Source organism: Salmo trutta, chromosome 15 (genome assembly GCF_901001165.1).
Source record: "Salmo trutta chromosome 15, fSalTru1.1, whole genome shotgun sequence".
Lineage (NCBI taxonomy): Eukaryota > Metazoa > Chordata > Actinopteri > Salmoniformes > Salmonidae > Salmo > Salmo trutta.
The window spans coordinates 52188039-52208571 of record NC_042971.1 but is presented as its reverse complement, the minus strand read 5'-3'; the positions used below and the strand labels follow the sequence as shown (position 1 = coordinate 52208571).

The window sequence follows — 20533 nt, the reverse complement described above, 5'->3', positions numbered from 1 at the left end:
CTGCTCTGACGGCACTGACCCAGGATTCACCAGGCTGGGGAGACATGACAGAGGCCTGGCCCTAGGCGTAGGCACAGGACTCACCGGGCTGGCGGGCGTCCCTGGCCACTCTGGCAGTTCGGGGCAGTCTGGCCACTCCGGCAGTTCGGCGCAGTCTGGCCACTCCGGCAGGTCAGGGCAGTCTGGCCACTCCGGCAGGTCAGCGCAGTCTGGCCACTCCGGCAGGTCAGCGCAGTCTGGCCACTCCGGCAGTTCAGCGCAGTCTGGCCACTCCGGCAGGTCAGGGCAGTCTGGCCACTCCGGCAGGTCAGGGCAGTCTGGCCACTCCGGCAGGTCAGGGCAGTCTGGCCACTCCGGCAGGTCAGGGCAGTCTGGCCACTCCGGCAGGTCAGGGCAGTCTGGCCACTCCGGCAGGTCAGGGCAGTCTGGCCACTCCGGCAGGTCAGCGCAGTCTGGCCACTCCGGCAGTTCAGCGCAGTCTGGCCACTCCGGCAGTTCAGCGCAGTCTGGCCACTCCGGCAGTTCAGCGCAGTCTGGCCACTCCGGCAGTTCAGCGCAGTCTGGCCACTCCGGCAGTTCAGCGCAGTCTGGCCACTCCGGCAGTTCAGCGCAGTCTGGCCACTCCGGCAGTTCAGCGCAGTCTGACCTCTCTGGCGACTGTTGACTGGCGGGCAGCTCTGACGACTGTTGACTGGCGGGCAGCTCTGACGACTGTTGACTGGCGGGCAGCTCTGACGACTGTTGACTGGCGGGCAGCTCTGACGACTGTTGACTGGCGGGCAGCTCTGACGACTGTTGACTGGCGGGCAGCTCTGACGACTGTTGACTGGCGGGCAGCTCTGACGACTGTTGACTGGCGGGCAGCTCTGACGACTGTTGACTGGCGGGCAGCTCTGACGACTGTTGACTGGCGGGCAGCTCTGGTGATGGTTGACTGGCGGGCAGCTCTGGTGATGGTTGACTGGCTGGCAGCTCTGACGACTGTTGACTGGCGGGCAGCTCCGACGACTGTTGACTGGCGGGCAGCTCCGACGACTGTTGACTGGCGGGCAGCTCTGACGACTGCTGACTGGCAGGGCTGGGGACACGCACCTTGGGCTTGGTGCGGGGAGCAGGGACGGGCCGGACAGGACTGGGGACATGCACTGTGGACTTGGTGCGGGGAGCAGGGACGGGCCAGACAGGACTGTGAACACGCACTGGTGAACTGAAGCGTGGAGCTGGTTTTGCCACTCGTCCTGGCTGGATGCCCTTCCTAGCACGGCATGTGCTGGGCATGTCCACCGGACGCACCGGGCTGTGCGGACGCACTGGCGACACAGCGCGCAACTCCGCCTCCCATGGCTCCTCCTCCAGATCTTCCTTCAGCAGGTCCTCAATAAACCACCTCATCTGCGTCTCCTCCTCTGCCGTCATCCCCCACGAGAGCAGTGGTCTGGGCTCCTCCTCTGCCCTTCCGGACCACCCCATTAGCCCCCCCCCAAAATTTTCTTGGGGGTGTCTTCCGGGCTTCCTCGATCGACGCCAGCGACCCCGTCTGCTGGCCGGCGTCTCCTCCATTGACCGAACCTCCCTCTTCCGCTGCTTGGTCCCTTGGTGGTGGGTAATTCTGTAACGGCTGTCGTCTGAAGAAGTGGACCAAGGTGCAGCGGAGTTAGTGTTCATTATTAGAATTTAATGTAAACAACGTGAACACTATACAAAACAAGAAAATGAGCAAACCGACAGCAAACAGTCCTGTCTGGAACAAAACACTGACAGAAACAATTACCCACAAACCCAAAGGAAAAACATGCTCCTTATGTGTGACTCCCAATCAGCAGCAACGAGCTTCAGCTGTGTCTGATTGGGAGCCACACACACGGCCCAAAACAAAGAAATACAAAAACATAGAAAAAGGAACATAGAACGCCCACCCAATGTAACACCCTGGCCTAACCAAAATAAAGAACAAAAACCCCTCTCTATGGCCAGGGCGTTACAATTTAAAACATGAAGGGCAGTATTTCTTCTCCAGCTACAGTAGAAACTGTCATTTTGTCTGCATTTATGTGACTCATGAAAGGACCAATATTTCGCAATCAATGTTGGGTTCTATTATTTTATTTCACAAATCAATAGAACTAAAGAGATTTGATTTGTGTCACTATACATTTACAGCATATACATTAGACAACACATGTGTACTGTACTGTTTGTGTATGTGATGTGTGTGTGTTTGTATGTGTGTGTGTTTGCATGTATCTGTGTGTGTGTATTAATGTATATATCTCCCCAGACCCCCGCTGCTCCTCCCATGCTGAGAGAATAGGCTCAGTTATCCCAGAGGCTGCTTGACTGTATCTGCCTGTCACTGCATGGTGAGATGAGACAATGGAAAACATATTCAGCCACCAGCCTCATATCACTCACCCAGCGTGGAGCAACTACCGTTCATTAGAATGGGGAAGATGGGGAAGCATCGGCAGGTGGTAATGTAAGTGTAAATGGATATATGCGGGAAATGGTTGCCTACGGTAGAAAGAGAAACAACTAAGCTGATCAGAGGAGAAACATACAAAGATATACCAGAGGTATGCCAACACCAACACTGATGATAATAACTATTGCATAAGCATCACTATGGACCATATTGTGCCAGGTATACTTCAGTCAAATAAAATGATTTTAAGTAAGTACCAGTAAGACAGTAAAGTCAAACAGAATGTCAAAATGGCAGATGACAGAAAAACCGACAGGTAGGGTCTGTAAACAAACATGGCTGCCTTTCTAACAATGAAGAAATCAAACACACTTAGCACATCAGTGGCCAGCTCAGAGGATGTTGCCAGCTGCTTCAATTAAATGCTGCCAGGACTTGTCAGATCAGACGGGTTTGTTTTGGCCAACGCTGCTCAGATTATTCGATCAATTACCTGATTAGGGCAGCAGTAACCCGTGGTGGTGTTTCAGAGCCACCAGCAGTAACCCGTGGTGATGTTTCAGAGCCACCAGCAGTAACCCGTGGTGGTGTTTCAGAGCCACCAGCAGTAACCCGTGGTGGTGTTTCAGAGCCACCAGCAGTAACCCGTGGTGGTGTTTCAGAGCCACCAGCAGTAACCCGTGGTGGTGTTTCAGAGCCACCAGCAGTAACCCGTGGTGGTGTTTCAGAGCCACCAGCAGTAACCCGTGGTGGTGTTTCAGAGCCACCAGCAGTAACCCGTGGTGGTGTTTCAGAGCCACCAGCAGTAACCCGTGGGGGTGTTTCAGAGCCACCAGCAGTAACCCGTGGGGGTGTTTCAGAGCCACCAGCAGTAACCCGTGGTGGTGTTTCAGAGCCACCAGCAGTAATCCGTGGTGGTGTTTCAGAGCCACCAGCAGTAACCCGTGGTGGTGTTTCAGAGCCACCAGCAGTAACCCGTGGTGGTGTTTCAGAGCCACCAGCAGTTATCTGTGGTGGTGTTTCAGAGCCACCAGCAGTAATCCGTGGTGGTGTTTCAGAGCCACCAGCAGTAACCCGTGGTGGTGTTTCAGAGCCACCAGCAGTAACCCGTGGTGGTGTTTCAGAGCCACCAGCAGTAATCCGTGGTGGTGTTTCAGAGCCACCAGCAGTAACCCGTGGTAGTGTTTCAGAGCCACCAGCAGTAACCCGTGGGGGTGTTTCAGAGCCACCAGCAGTAACCCGTGGTGGTGTTTCAGAGCCACCAGCAGTAACCAGTGGTGATGTTTCAGAGCCACCAGCAGTAACCCGTGGTGGTGTTTCAGAGCCACCAGCAGTAACCCGTGGTGGTGTTTCAGAGTCACCAGCAGTAACCCGTGGTGGTGTTTCAGAGCCACCAGCAGTAACCCGTGGTGGTGTTTCAGAGCCACCAGCAGTAACCCGTGGTGGTGTTTCAGAGCCACCAGCAGTAACCTGTGGTGATGTTTCAGAGCCACCAGCAGTAACCTGTGGTGATGTTTCAGAGCCACCAACAGTAACCCGTGGTGGTGTTTCAGAGCCACCAGCAGTAACCCGTGGTGATGTTTCAGAGCCACCAGCAGTAACCCGTGGTGGTGTTTCAGAGCCACCAGCAGTAACCCGTGGTGATGTTTCAGAGCCACCAGCAGTAACCCGTGGTGGTGTTTCAGAGCCACCAGCAGTAACCTGTGGTGGTATTTCAGAGTCACCAGCAGTAACCCGTGGTGGTGTTTCAGAGCCACCAGCAGTAACCCGTGGTGGTGTTTCAGAGCCACCAGCAGTAACCCGTGGTGGTGTTTCAGAGCCACCAGCAGTAACCCGTGGTGGTGTTTCAGAGCCACCAGCAGTAACCCGTGGTGGTGTTTCAGAGCCACCAGCAGTAACCCGTGGTGATGTTTCAGAGCCACCAGCAGTAACCCTTGGAGGTGTTTCAGAGGCCGAGTTGGACCCAAACACACTTATGCTCACACACTTTTTTAAATATTAAAAAAACACACACACTTTCCCCCTTTTTATTTTTTTTTGCTGTATGGCTTTCATTTGGCTGCCCCGTGTCACCAACACCTAAACAATTCAACACAACTTTATTTATCCCCTGGGGACAAAACAGAAGGACACTTCTGGGTTCCCCCGGGCTCTCTCCCCACTCTAGCGAGACATGAATCACACTGAGAAATGACCTCTTTGGCACAGTGGATTCCTGCCTGCCTTCAGGGGAGCATTGAGGCAGGGCAGTCCGTTAAGGCCCATTGACAGCAGCTGGGCTGAGGGACTTGGTCTGTCTTGTTCCTGTGTAATTACTCCTCTCAATAAGGGGAGAAAATGTGACATGGGAGATCTGTCCTAGTGTAATAACAATGTTGTGGATAGGAATAATACCCTTAAAATAACAAAAATTATGAAAATAAATCAAAGAGAATAAAATCTAAGATAGAGGGGGAACGAGCTGACTTGTCTGAATCTGTTGCAATGAATGACATTGCATTGATTGTCCAAAGATTACAACACTCTCCATTTTAGATGCAATAATACATCACATTTTCTAATCAATTAAGCCTGCCTCCAGGCTGCCGGGTTTTACTGAACACCACTGAGACTCCCACATCAGATTAAATTAACCTCCACTCTGCATATTTATCTCTACCCTTCTCTCTCTCTCTACCTTTTCCCCATTTTCATGGCTCTCTCTCCCCCCTCTTTTTCTTTCTCACTCCTTCTCTCTCAACCTTTACCTATTTTCATGCCCACCACATTCCTTTAGAACTGTACGTCACATAGGGCGTCTCTGTATTCCAGCACGCCCGTCCCCCTCTCCCCGAGCCACGAGGCCCGGCCAACTGACAGTTACAATCACCACCCAACGGATACAACCCCCCCTTTACCCCCGTTTGTCTTGTTTTGCGGCCACGACTACCTTCTCAGTCCGTCAATCGCGAGAGAAATGTCAATGGTCGCCCATCATTTTCATTACAATGCCTGTTCATCTTGAAAAACATATGTACACGTTTCCCGGCCCCTTCCCAACTCGTCCTGTTCGAACGAGCGGCCTCACAAAGGATTTGCCGACGTTCGGGAATTCCGCCTTTCATTCCCTTTTTAGAACCGGATAGGCCCCGCCCCTTTCTTCATTTGTCAACACAAAGGGATTTGACAACATTGTAAACGGACCGCCCACCATGCCCAAATAAGGTCCATTTGCCCATACACGGCATACAATCGATTCAAGCGTAACCTTTTCCCTTCCTTATCCCGTTTATATGGTACGTTGACTTCCGCCGTCGATGTTAAAGCAGTGCTATCATGGCGGAGCGCGTTCAGCAGCCCCCAGCCAAACGGCTCTGCTGTAGACCGGGTTATAACACGAATTGTAGACAGGGACAACGGGCCGGGGGTACGTTATGTGGCGGTTCGGGTGCGGCCCAATGCGGGTCGAGCAAAAGCCAGACCCCGGAGTCTCTGTTGGACATCTCGGCCCGGAAAGTGGCTGAGAAGTGGCCGTTTCAACGGGTAGAGGAGCGCTTCGAACGGATCCCGGAGCCTGTACAGAGACGGATCGTTTACTGGTCTTTTCCACGGAGTGAACGGGAGATCTGCATGTATTCTTCGTTCAGTACAGGGGGAGAGGAGAGTGGAACTAGCGGGGAAAATAGTGATGAGACGCGGCTGCCTTTCAAACGAGGCATCGCTCTGTTGGAGAGCGGCTGTGTGGACAACGTACTGCAAGTCGGTGAGTAGAAGGACCCAAGCGGAGGAAAACTAACATTTTATTTTATTTGAGTTATGGTCAAAACTAGAACACGAAACAACATAGGTTGAAATATATTACTAAAGCAGCGAGAAACGAAAAAGGAAGTGTGTTGAATTAGGTTTGAACAAAGGGGAATGAGGCGACAAAAGGGGGGAGGGTTAAATCGCCGAGCTGCGTTGGCGCTGTGTGTGTTGGCTATACGATGGTCCTTTTTTACTAAAATGCTAATTCTATTTTTCTAACAATGTAACGGCTATTATAATACACAGTTGGCTATGTCTATGTACCATAATACATGTGCTATGCTTGAAGGGATTTTGTCTGTTGAAAAATAGCGTAACCATTACGGAAGTACATGGGGGATTTAATAAATGTGACCATATACTTGACTCGCATTCGAACATTTGGTTCATATTTTCATTTAGCCTGCCACAAATAGGCTAATAGCCTAGTTTCATACTTTGACCTGAAAAAGGCGATGCTTTTCTGGGCAGTGAGTGTGTCGCGTAATAAGGTTCAGGGCTGAACCTTGTCGACTGTGTTTATTTTCCGAAGTGAAAGGCATGGGGGAGGTTTTCTGGTTTAACCAGCTAGAACATAGCTCTCAGCTGAATTGACAGTTTCTACGTACGTGCCATCCTATTTCTTCACTAGAAATATGTAGACTAAAACGACTGTGTTATGCAATCAAATCATGTGATATTTGAGAAACTGAGAAATAGCAGTTTTGGTAAGACAGCTTTGACCGAGGATCGTATTGTAGCCTACCCAGTGCGCATATCGAACAGCCGTGAGGCATTCCCATTGAAAGCCTTGGTACTTTGTTCCCATTTTCATGTTCATTTGTCTTTTCAGCTTTCTGTCACCCTCCAAAAGGAAGGCAAACAAAGGCGTGTTTTTATTTATTTTCACTGCTTGTGGAAAAGAGTGGAAGTAATCGCGATTTAAAGCCACATAGACTATTTTTTTATGGACCTTGATATGCACAAATTTGCTGCTAATTGGGTCAAGTGTGCTTATTTCCTTGTTATTTTAGCAAATGTTCTGACGCCAGGATGGAAATAACTGAGACACGTCATTGTAATAATCATTAGCAGGCCTACCAAAATGTATCCTTACACACTCTAATGAACGCATGGTCACGTAATGTACCCCCTGCCGACGCTGAGATACCTGCGGGGCTCCCTCCATATTCCAACTCATATGCCACCTTTGTTGTGAGTTCATTAGAGCTCTCCATCCCCCGCCTTTGGAAAGCGTTCAGCGTTCTAATCCCATTACTCTGCGTGGTTAATCTGAATTGTAATACAATATGCAAAAGTAATTTTCTGCATGGCAATCCATCCATCCCTCCCTGTCCCCTCCTCCGTCCCCTCCTCCCTCCCCGTCCCCTCCTCCCTCTGAAGCAGTGGATGGGCTGGGCTTTGTGCCCTAGCCACAGTGCCAACAGAGCTCCAGGCTGCTGACTATCTAACACATTATACTATAGACCCAGGCCTGTGTCTTTATCTGGTTTATAGGTAGAGCACCGCTACAGCGGCTCTGAAATTGTCACCCTTGATAAAGATGAGCAAATGACTGTATAATATTAATAATTCAAATATTGAGCTCTATTGTATGCTCAAAATCATTTGGAAATTATATTTTTTACTAATACAATTGCTCAGATAAATATTTTTTGTAATATTTAGTAAAAGGTAATATTTTTATTGACTCCCCTGTTTTCAATACATTTTCAATAACACACCTTTAGAGGATAATGGCACTGACCCTTTTTCTAAAAGAGTTGGAAAACACATCCATACAGAATCCTTCCAGATCCTTGAAATCCTTCATCTGCTCTTATGGACTGCCCTTTCATCCAAAAATCCACCACCATATTTCACAGTAGGTATGGGGCTCTTTTTTGCTTATGCATTCCAATTTCTACGCTAAACCGAACATAGGTGTGTGTGGCCATAGAGCTCTATTTTCATTTAATCTGACCAAAGCACTGGTTCCAATCTGTGCAAAATGTCGTTTTAGCAATATCCAGGCGTTTACATTTGTTAGATGACATTAAAATAGAGCTCTTTGGCCAATCACACCAGTGTTGGGTTTAATGTTGAAATTAGAATGCATAAGCAGAAAATAAACCCATACCTACTGTAAAATATGGTGGTGGATCTTTTATGTTATGGGGCTATTTTGCTTCCATTGGTCCTGGGGCTTTTGTTGAGGTCAACGACATCATGAACCCAGAAGCAGGACATTTTATCTGAAGACCTGGTTACCTCTGCCTAGAGGCTGAAAGTTGTCCGTAAGTGGATTTTCCAGCAAGACAATAACTGCAAGCACTCATCAAAATCCACAAAAATGGTTAATTGGTCTCAACATTTCAGTCTCCAGACTGGAAACCCGTTGAAAACCTGTGGTTTGAATTAAAGAGGGCAGTCCATAAGGACTGATGAAGGATTTCAAGGATCTGGAAGGGTTCTGTATGGAGGAATGGTCTAAGATCTCTCCCAATATGTTCGTCAACTCCTCAAACATTTTAGAAAAATGCTCAGTGCCGTTCTCCTCACCACGGGAGGTATTGAAAGGTATTGGAAACAGAGGTGTCAATCATTTTGACCCCTACCTTTTTTTGGAGAAATGTTTTTGTTTGTTGACTTGTTAAATAAAATCTCTTTCTCTGAGAAAGTGTATTAATATAAAATATAATTTCCCCCTTTGTGCATACATTATAGCTCAGTATTTAAATGATTTATTTGAGTCATTTTTGCTCATCTTTATCAAAGGGTGTCAATTATCTCCGACCCTGCTGTATATTCTCTAGTCTTTCTGCTCATATTGGGAAAGAAAGAAGATAAATGATTCCTCCTCTATCAAGAGGCTCTCCTTTCTCCTTGTTTTCCACGGGGTTTGCTGCCGATTTTCCCTTTTTTTTCTGGCAGAGATGAGCATGCCTCTCTCCTTTGTGTGTGTATAGGCGTGTGCGTAGGGCTCAATCTGCATGCTAGCAATGGGGAATGACAGCATAAAAAACCCAGGGAGGGTTTCTTGGCTGCTTGCACCACAGCCTGGAATTTACTGGAAGAATGGAGCCAAGAATTGATAAATAAAACATGCAATCTTCCCACACGTGCTTCAGCAAGAGGGGGAAGAATAGGAGAGGGGGGTTCGTTGTGAACAGACCTGGGGGAGAGGATCCGTTACAGATCTGTTTGGCACACATGCATATGTACAGTGTGGTATACAGTACACACCCTCTCTACACAGGAAGTACACATACACACACAGTATATGTGACATGTAGGTTAACTGCCTGCTTAACCTAATTATTATTACCTTAATGAAGGTCAAAATCATATGATAAAAATTTACTTGACACCCATAACACGGTCATAACATGTCATAACAGCTGACATAACCTGTTTATAATATGGTCCTAACACTGACATATAGTTAGACCTGTTGTGATATATATTGTTTTATTTTATGGCTGGTTATGACATCTACATAAGTGTCAACCTACCACACAAGACAAAACATTCCATTACACCATAGCCTATGTATCAACAGTATGTTTCTGATATATTTCTATACACAGAACCATTCAAAAGTTTGGTCACACCTACTCAATCCATTTATTTATATATATAAATAATATAATATTTTTTTTACTATTTTCTACATTGTAGAATAATAGTGAAGACATCGAAACTATGAAATAACTCACTGTGTCATGTGTTAAACAAATCAAAATATGTTTGAGATTCTTCAAAGTAGCCACCCTTTGCCTTGATGACAGCTTTGCACACTCTTGGCATTCTCTTGGCAGCATACCACCCTGCATCCAACTGCTGGCTTGCTTCTGATGCTAAGCAGGGTTGGTCCTGGTCAGTCCCTGGATGGGAGACCAGATGCTGCTGGAAGTGGTATTGGAGGGCCAGTAGGAGGCACTCTTTCCTCTGGTCTAAAAAATATCCCAATGCCCCAGGGCAGTGATTGGGGACACTGCCCTGTGTAGGGTGCCGTCTTTCGGATGGGACGTTAAACGGGTGTCCTGACTCTCTGAGGTCATTAAAGATCCCATTGCACTTATCGGAAGAGTGGTGGTGTTAACCCCGGTGTCCTGGATAAATTCCCAATCTGGCACTCATACCATCACGGCTGTCTAATCATCCCCAGCTTACAATCATTCATCCCCCTCCTCTCCCCTGTAACTATTCCCCAGGTCGTTGCTGTAAATGAGAATGTGTTCTCAGTCAACTTACCTGGTAAAATAACGGTAAAATAAAAAAATAAAATAAAAATTCTCTCAACCAGCTTCATAAGGAATGCTTTTCCAATAGTCTTGAAGGAGTTCTTGTTGGCTTGAGAACTTGTTGGCTGCTTTTTCTTCACTCTGTGGTCCAACTCATCCCAAACCATCTCATTTGGGTTGAGGTCGGGTGATTGTGGAGGCCAGGTCATCTGATGCAGCACTCCATCACTCTCCTTCTTGGTCAAATAGCCCTTACACAGCCACACAATGTTGGGCCATTGTCCTGTTGAAAAACAAATGATAGTCCCACTAAGCGCAAACCAGATGGGAAGGCATATCGCTGCAGAATGCTGTGGTAGCCATGCTGGTTAAGTGTGCCTTGAATTCTAAATAAATCACTGACAGTGTCACCAGCAAAGCACCATCACACCACCTCCTCCATGCTTCAAGGTGGGAACCACACGTGGAGATCAGCCGTTCACCTACTCTGTGTCTAACAAAGACACAGCTGTTGGAACCGAAAATCTCAAATTTGGACTCATCAGACCAAAGGACAGATTTCCACCGGTCTAATGTCCATTACTCGTGTTTCTTGCCCTAAGAAAGTCTCTTCTTATTATTGGTGTCCTTTAGTATTGGTTTCTTTGCAGCAATTCACCCACAAAAGCCTGACTCATGCAGTCTCCTCTGAACAGTTTATATTGAGATGTCTTTTACTTGAATTCTGAAGCATTTATTTGTGTTGCAATTGGAGGTGCAGTTAACTCTAATGAACTTATCATCTGCAGCAGAGGTAACTTGATTACATATATGTTATTTCATAGTTTTGATGTCTTCACTATTATTCTACAATGTAGAAAATAGTAAAAATAAAGAAAAACCCTTGAATGAGTAGGTGTGACCAAACTTTTGACTAGTACTGTGTGTATAAATATATCAGAAACATACTGTTGACACGTAGGCTAATTTGAATAAATGTTTTTTTTTTAACTTTAGGTGTCATATCCAGTCATAAAATAACACCATATATGTCACAGCAGGTCTAAAAATATGGGTCATTACAGTGTTATGACCATGTTATGTTAGCTATTATGACATGGTTATGACTGTGTTACGACACTGGGTATTAAGTCAAGTGTTACATATCATATTCCTCAATGTTGTTTTGGATGAAAAACATACTGTTGTTTATGTCTCTGTTGAACTGTCTGTCACTGGCAGCTGTCCCAGTCAGTCTGTTTTATCCCAAGGCCAAATTAGAGGCCCTACCTATCTAGCCTGCTCAGGTCCTGCTGCTTGGAAAGCTACTTATCTGATAGCCAGCCCATAGTAAACATGTCATGGACATGACTGCCTGGACGAGAGAGAAACACACACACACAGGACGGGCTATGGCTAGCACTCCTCTCTCTCACAGGGATCTATCACTGCTGTTAGCGGTCTATAAACACTGACACGTTGCGGTGTGTGTGTGTGTGTGTCCGTTCTGTGTGGATAAATACACGTTTCACTGTGCAAGCAGGTACAGGCAAGGCAGAGTCCTTTTCCATATGGGCATGTGGAATACAGAATCGTGATAAGGCAGACGTAGAAAAGTCAAGGGAAATAAATATTAGCCTTTTTTATAACCAATGTCTTCATACGTGCCTACAAGGTTGTTGTTATTATGCAATGTGTTGTCATCCTCCAATAACTGGTTATAAATGGTGTAGGCCTATTACACGTTTATAACCATGTCTTTCTATTCACAGACCTTAATGTAGTGTCTTATGTATCATGCATTCATAACCTCATTATTAGACGTTAATATTCATTATCCCCTTTATAAATGCATTATCCTGTCCTCTAGCAGCGCGTGTCGTGTCAACATTGATCCAGCTTGTGAAGCAGCTCCTAAACCCCTCCCACGGCACCCCAACGGGGTCAAGTTCAACCCCTCCCCCTCTCCTTTACCTCGGTGACCCCATCTTTCACCCTCTCCTCCCCCCTGTCTGTCTGTTTCCATCTGTCTCTGTTCTATGAGGTCAGAGTTCGTCAACACTGATCCTATTAGCTGTGAGTGTCTTATTGCTGAGACAGGACTTTGGAGGATTTGAGTGAGACGTTAAGGTCTGTGCGCGCGGATCCATGGGTGCGTGTCTGCCTGTATGTGTTGTTTTGGGGGATGGGAGAGATGCTGTCTTCTGGTTATGATTATCAAAGATATCAAAGGTTTTACTCTCTCTACTGAGGGAAGTCAGAGTGTATTTGTGTCGACCAGAATGTAGGCTGGTGTGAACTGTCTTGCTCTCAGTCATTCACTGACCAGTATCTAGTGTTGACAGGACAGTTTGGCCATTTAACATGACATACCAGATGAATATGCTGCTAGATAAAGATACAAGCACCCCAGTATAACCTGATGTCATGTTTGTACAACAACGTTTCCTCTGACCATATGACACTGGGCCAGGAAGGAGAATGTTGTGGTTGCAACTTAATCCAGAAATGATTGGCATTAAGACTGTCTGCCATAAGATATGTGAGCGCCGTAGACCCAGTCTATCATCAGACAGAGAGCTGGACATGTTTCTTTTCTTTGTGTGAGCCCCAACACTGTTTAGTGGGCTGCGTTCATTAGAACCATGCAGGCCATACACACTGCTAGTCATGCATGACAGAATATGCATATCAGGGCCAAGGTCTACAGAACCTAGGCTTCACTGCCTAACTGTTTCTCTGGTCCTCTGAAGTGACTTCATTCCTCTGTCTCCTCTCCTCCTTCTGTACTGATATGAGAGAGTTGAGCAGGTGAAAGACAGCCATGAGGAGCTTCCGCCATGTTACTCCTCTCCTCCTTCTGTACTGATATGAGAGAGTTGAGCAGGTGAAAGACAGCCATGAGGAGCTTCCGCCATGTTACTCCTCTCCTCCTTCTGTACTGATATGAGAGAGTTGAGCAGGTGAAAGACAGCCATGAGGAGCTTCCGCCATGTTACTCCTCTCCTCCTTCTGTACTGATATGAGAGAGTTGAGCAGGTGAAAGACAGCCATGAGGAGCTTCCGCCATGTTACTCCTCTCCTCCTTCTGTACTGATATGAGAGAGTTGAGCAGGTGAAAGACAGCCATGAGGAGCTTCCGCCATGTTACTCCTCTCCTCCTTCTGTACTGATATGAGAGAGTTGAGCAGGTGAAAGACAGCCCATGAGGAGCTTCCGCCATGTTACTCCTCTCCTCCTTCTGTACTGATATGAGAGAGTTGAGCAGGTGAAAGACAGCCATGAGGAGCTTCCGCCATGTTACTCCTCTCCTCCTTCTGTACTGATATGAGAGAGTTGAGCAGGTGAAAGACAGCCATGAGGAGCTTCCGCCATGTTACTCCTCCCCTCCTTCTGTACTGATATGAGAGAGTTGAGCAGGTGAAAGACAGCCAATGAGGAGCTTCCGCCATGTTACTCCTCTCCTCCTTCTGTACTGATATGAGAGAGTTGAGCAGGTGAAGACAGCCATGAGGAGCTTCCGCCATGTTATCCTCTCTCCTTCTGTACTGAATTGAGAGAGTTGAGCAGGGTGAAAGGACAGCCTGAGGAGCTTCCGCCATGTTACTCCTCTCCTCCTTCTGTACTGATATGAGAGAGTTGATGGCAGGTGAAAGTACAGCGCCATGAGGAGCTTCCGCAATGTTACTCCTCTCCTCCTTCTGTACTGATATGTAGAGAGTTGAGCAGGTGAAAGACAGCCATGAGGAGCTTCCGCCATGTACTCCTCTCCTCCTTCGGTACTGATATGAGAGAGTTGAGCAGGTGAAAGACAGCCGATGAGGAGCTTCCGCCATGTTACTCCTCTCCTCCTTCTGTACTGATATGAGAGAGTTGAGCAGGTGAAAAGACAGCCATGAGGAGCTTCCGCCAGTTACTTCTCCCCTCCTTCTGTACTGATATGAGAGAGTTGAGCAGGTGAAAGACAGCCATGAGGAGCTTCCGCCATGGTACTCCTCTCCTCCTTCTGTACTGATATGAGAGAGTTGAGCAGGTGAAAGACAGCCATGAGGAGCTTCGCAGCCATGTTACTCCTCTCCTCCTTCTGTACTGATATGAGAGAGTGAGCAGGTGAAAGACAGCCATGAGGAGCTTCCGCCATGTTACTCCTCTCCTCCTTCTGTACTGATATGAGAGAGTTGAGCAGGTGAAAGACAGCCATGAGGAGCTTCCGCCATGTTACTTTCACTATTTCTTCCAACTCTTTTCAGATCATTACAGATTAAGTAGAGGACACGATGCAAAGGGTTTGTGTGTCAAGTGTTTCTGGAGGCTTCTGTATTTAGAGCTTCTGTCACTATTATTCTGGATTTTACAGCCGTTTACCTCTATTTACCTCCATTTACAGCCATTTACCTCTATTTACAGCCATTTACCTCCATTTACAGCCATTTACCTCCATTTACAGCAGTTGACCTCTATTTAAAGCTATTTCTGTTCAACCTAGGCTAACTTCATTACAATATCACTGAGATTAGTGTTGCCGAGGTTTTCACCATCAGAATGCAGAGTGCAGAATTGAATACTTGGCATGGGCCTGTTGCTGTAGAGGCTCTAGGGGTACTGGGCTGAGGGGAGGGAAGGGAAGGAAGACGGTATACTTAAGGGTCAGTCAGTATCAAAGCCTGAGCTCTTATAGCTGGTCGTCTACTCATGTTTCAGAGACATGAAGGAGGAGGAGCGCAGGAGAGTGATAGAGCAAGTCTTCTTCCTCATTACAGGTGCATCCTGCTGGTCAGTGGTTAGAGCTGTGGTCTGGTCCTGGCTTGGGGATGGCAGAGTGTCACCACACAGTCAAATCTCACCCTGCCTCAGATCAGACTCTCACACAGGGCTTTGATGTCCCTCCCTCTGCTACAACCAGACTACATCACAGGACACTACTTCTGGCTACGGTCACTATAGTGTACCAGAAGGCCGGGTTTTGTTCCAGATAAAGCAAGTGTAAAGGTTGCGCGAAGGACGGCAGAACAGGCCTGACATGATCTCCAGCTACCAGACGAGTGTTCAGGGTAATAATGGTAGGATAATGAAACGTTGAGTAATAATAACACATTCATAACCTCCATTGTCGCTCAGTAAGACCAATGTTGACCTTTCCCCTCCTATCTTCATCATCTCAGTTAGACACACACACAGTGTATATATTCACACACACCTTGACCCGTGTGCTTTGAAGTGTGAGATGGTGAATGTTCATATGTATTCTCTATAAAACATAGGGTCTGTACATATGGTAGAGATCTGTACAGCCGTTTATGGTTTACACACCAGACAATGCCTTATGGGGAGGCTGGCTAGGCTTTATAGACTCATGTCTGTTATGTGAGAGATGTGGCCTAGCCTGTTGGCGAATTCCACTGTGGTAGAAGGAGGAGTTTGATTCTGAAGTGATTGTGTTGAACACCACAATAGAATTGTACTGAACAGAATGCAAGTAGAATATGTTTGTTTACTGACACTATTGTAACACTCAGTCACTGCAGTGCACGTGAAACCCCAAGGCCCTACCAGATTTAGGCACTGATTTTAATGCTGGCTATCTCATCTGCAATCCTATATCCAATCAATGTTCCGGCGTTCTCCTGAACGATCGCGTGCACTCACTCACTCACTCACTCACTCACTCACTCACTCACTCACTCACTCACTCACTCACTCACACTCTGTCTCTCTACTGGGCTCGACTTTGTTTATCAGTATAAAAGTGAGAGCAAATGGCGACTGTTTCTGCCTCACATTATCTATTTTTATTGGTGCTGCAGTATGGCTAGGCAGTGAACCAAGGCAGAACAAAGGGTATCACACACATTATAGCAGAGAAGCCCAGATCTGTACAGCCTACATGAATATGAAGCGTTTTCGAGATATCAGAGTTAGTCTGACGTACTTTATCAATAGGCGGGGATGTAGGCCTATTTAGGCTTTTCTTAGTATGGTGTACAGATTGGTAAATATTTCATAAGATTGTAAAATATGTTGTAGTGGTTCTGCGGTAGTGGTAGTTGGAGAGGGAGGTTGACAGGGATGGTAGAGAGAGGTTGAAAACTAAAGTGGTATGGTGAAGGGTGGGAAGAGAGGTCGCTGTGGTAGAGGTGAAATGTTTCCTCTGGTGTCGTTTCTCATGTCCCGTGTGTAAATCCTGTCTAGTTTTCCTGTTGTTCTAAGTCCTGGAGTTCTGCCTAGGTATTTTCCAGCTCCGTGCGGCTGAAATTCCCAAACTACATCATTTACCCCTGGATTCAGGAGGAAAAATACAGACATGAGCAAAAGTAGACACTCACTCTCACACACACACATTATTGTTGTTACATTGTCGAGAAGGAACCTGCAAGAAGCATTTTGTTGGACGATGTATACCATGCATATCCAATTTAGCTTTATCTTTCTTCTTATCAGCCGTACAGACCACATCTATCACACACACACACACACACACACACCCACCCAGTGGCCTCCCTTAAAGGGGATGTGTCTGTAAAGGATTATTTGTACCCATAGAGCTCTGATCAAGTCAAAGCCTGCTGCTCCCAAAGCATCATGGGATTGCTGTTGCTCAGCGCAACACCCAACAAAACTCTGGCAGCATGGAACTATTAGGCTATGGAACCAGTCCCCCGGGCCAACAACTACCTGCCTGCCTGTAACATTCCAAACACACCATGCTTGATACTTCTAGAACATTCTAACACCCAAAACACACTGCTTTGCTACTTGCCATGTTTCCTAAATCTTATTTTCTTCAGTGGGTCAGCTAAAGGCAGAGGAGAGGCCTAGCTAGGCCAAGGGTCATTAGAAGACGGAAAATACCTCGTCTACAGATGAGAGCTTCTATGTGCTGTACGTACCTTTCTTAATGAGATGTCAGACAGACCCACACATTTCCTCTCCCGTCCCCTCTTCTCCTCACCTATCCCATCTCTGAATAGAAATAGTGTTAGCATGTTGAGGTGCCAGAGCTCTGTGGGACTCTGGTTGGGCATCACACACGTTGGGGTGTCAGCCGTATGCCCGGTGTGTTTAGCCAGTATCCTGAGGAAGGGACGGGGATGGCCAGACAGGATGCTAGGTACTAGGTAGGCTCCCAGGGTAATACCCTGTGTTTGGACCTTGGCCTGCTCTCTGTTTTATAGAACACTTCTACTGAACCTGTAGAGAGACGTAATGGTGTGTGTGTGTGTGTGTGTGTGTGTGCTCACTGACCTCCTGAACCCCCAGTCACCTATTATCAGGCATTTGCTGCTTCCTGCTTTAACGCACCACTTCCTTCAGGGACTCTCTGGGTTGGGTTACATTCCCTCTCTCCCCTATCCCGCTCTCTCTCCTCTCTCTCTCCCCTATCCTGCTCTCTCTCCTGTTCTCTCTCTCTCCTGTTCTCTCCCTCTCCCCTATCCTGCTCTCTCCTGTTCTCTCTCTCTCTCTCTTTCTCTCCTCCCTCTCTCTGTCTGACTAATGACAGACAAATTAGAGATTAGGGGCTTTGGTGGGCCCCTCTGGTTACCATAGCAGCCAGACTACTAACACACACACCCCTCTGGGTCCTACACAGGCTCACACATGCCCTACCTGGCTTTCCTGTGTGTTTTGTGTGAACGCGTATTCTCTGTGTGTGTGATGGCCAAATCCATCTGAACGAATGAAGCAGAGAAAACCAGACCAGCCTGAAGGGAAACTGGTTCACTGGTACAGGGTGAGGGGGAGGGAAATGGAGAGTAGGGGAAAGGTCAGGGAGGGGCAAGCAGAGGGGCAAGCAGAGGGGCAAGCGTATCAGTAGGTGCGTGTGCTGAGTAAAGCAGCGAGGAGAGGAAGTGCTGAGCTGGTCTGCTGATTTTCCAGAACAGACAAGCAGGGCTGTAGCCTATGGCCCTGACAAACACACACAGCTGAAGCGGTTATTCTTAGTCACACTCAAAAGCCATAAAGGATTTCCACATCTGCTGTCTGTTATTTTGTCATCTGGCAGTTATTGTTCCACTGAACATTACTGTACAACAACTCCCTCAGTTATCAGTAAAACCCACCCCCACACTGACTCTTACAACTTCACCCCCACACCCCCACACTGACTCTTACAACTTCACACACACACACCAACAGTCAGAATGTCTGAGTCACAGAAGGAGTGTTACTACCTCTCTCTGTCGTGTACCATGGCGTAAGGTGTGTGTGTGATGTTTGTGGGTAACTGTGTGTCATTGCCATAAATCAGTTACTCATGAATTTCCTGCTCGTTGAGGGTTAGTTAGGGTTGGGGGTTTCTGCTACAACAGGACCCTACCAGTCAGAACCAGGATGTTGGTGTAATGTTAGACAAAGAGGAGGAAGAGGCTAGACCCTAACACTGAAGTAAGCGTGTGTGAACTTGCATGGTAGAAGTACGTGATGGGGCAAGGGAAAGGTGCTGTCTGCTGACAGGTGGAAGGAGGTCACGTGCTGCCCTCGTCACCTACACTGGGATGGATTCTCCAACTGTTGGAGTTGAAATGTTAAAGGTCATGTGGGTGACCCCCCCCCCTCCTCCAAATGCAGGTGTGTGTGTTACTCTCTTTTTAAACATTAGGACGGAACCAGAGGTAATGGACGGTAACACACACCGCTCTGCAGCTGGCCATTATAACAGCTGACCAAACTTGGCTCACTGGAAGGCTGCTCTGCTGTGAGAGGCTGTGAGAGCTCTGTCATGTTCCACAGCTCAACACTGGAGGGGTTTAGCAAACACATCTCTGTAATAAAACCCAGAGCTGCATCCTTTTCCCATATCTCTCTCTCGGTCTCTCTCTCTCTCGGTCTCTATCTCTCTCTGTCTCTCTCTCTCTGTCTCTCTCTCTCTCTCGGTCTCTCTCTCTCTCTCTCTCGGTCTCTCTCTCTGTCTCTCTCTCTCTCTCTCTCTCTCTCTCTCTGTCTCTCTCTCTCTCTGTCTCTCTCTGTCTCTCTCTCTGTCTCTCTCTCTCTCTCTCTCTCTCTCTCTCTCTCTCTCTCTCTCTCTCTCTCTCACACCTTTATGTAATTCCTTCATTTTCAGTAATGAATGGTGTCTATCGTTGTTGAGTAAATGTTTCCCAGCCTCATTGAAACCTCCTGGCTGTGTAGCACAGCTTGGTCACACTGTTGTTCTGAGGTGCCATTCATCTGTTCTAGTTTGAAACTGTGTAGCTAGTTTAGTTTCTTTAACATGCTCCCTCTGCCAACACCAGCAGAATGGATCTTTTGTCTGGAGTTGTTTATCCGAGTGGTGGGAACGAGAGACCTTTGGGAAAGATAACTATTTGTGCTCCCAGCAGTGTGTGTGTGTGTGTGTGTGTGTGTGTGTGTGTGTGTGTGTGTGTGTGTGTGAGGCTAAAGAAATGATTTGGGACAGTATACGTCAGGGAACGCTACTGAAATTAAAAAGAGAACAAATGTAATGCCAGCCATTTTTATTTTCCCTCCTCCACCTGATACTCTGACAGTTGAATTTCTCAGCAGGTCTTTGTTTCCAGGAGTTGGACTGGTAATCAGTGCAGTCAGTGTGTATGTGTGTGACAGATTTGGGTTACAGTGTTGTGCTGTTCTTAGGAGAGGGAATGTGTTCGTTAGCTGTGGATCATAATCAACTCTTCATCTTTCCCCCTTGCCCTCTGTCCTTTTCACTTTTCCTTGATTTTTCCATACACTTATGAGAAATAAATACAATTGTTTGTTATAGAAGTACAACTAATTGCTACTTAACTGCTACTAATTATCAATAAAAATAGAAAAGCAACTTACCCCTCTCTGAGGTAACTATAGTGTACTATGCTTGTCTGTGCGTCCCCTCTCACTTAAAAGCAGCCAGATTCGCTCTGTCTGTACTGTCTGTAAAATCTGTTCATCCCTTTCCGTCTGTCCCTCTCTCCCTCCCTAAAGTGTCCTTTCTAAACGCCACCCCCTTCTCTCTGTTTTCAAGTCTTAAGTCAGTGAGCATAGGAAAGGGATGATTGCTGTTTGCAATGCAGTGACTGCTCTGAACACTTCAACTGAAATACAAGATGGAGGAGAAGAATATCAAAAACAGCCAAAACAAGAAAGAAACTAAATAAGTAGAAGTTCTCCAATGCAGAGA

The 20533-nt window shown here is 47.0% G+C and overlaps 1 protein-coding gene across 1 annotated transcript in view; it reads left to right on the top strand.

The window, feature by feature from the left end:
* Positions 1 to 5696: 5696 nt before the first annotated feature.
* LOC115149308 (zinc finger SWIM domain-containing protein 6-like) overlaps positions 5697 to 20533 on the top strand; it is a 57384-nt gene continuing 42547 nt past the window's right edge. The window contains exon 1 of the mRNA XM_029692061.1: positions 5697 to 6164. Coding sequence (XP_029547921.1) covers positions 5738 to 6164 — 427 coding nt within the window. The 5' untranslated portion in view covers positions 5697 to 5737. The remainder of the gene's footprint in view (positions 6165 to 20533) is intronic.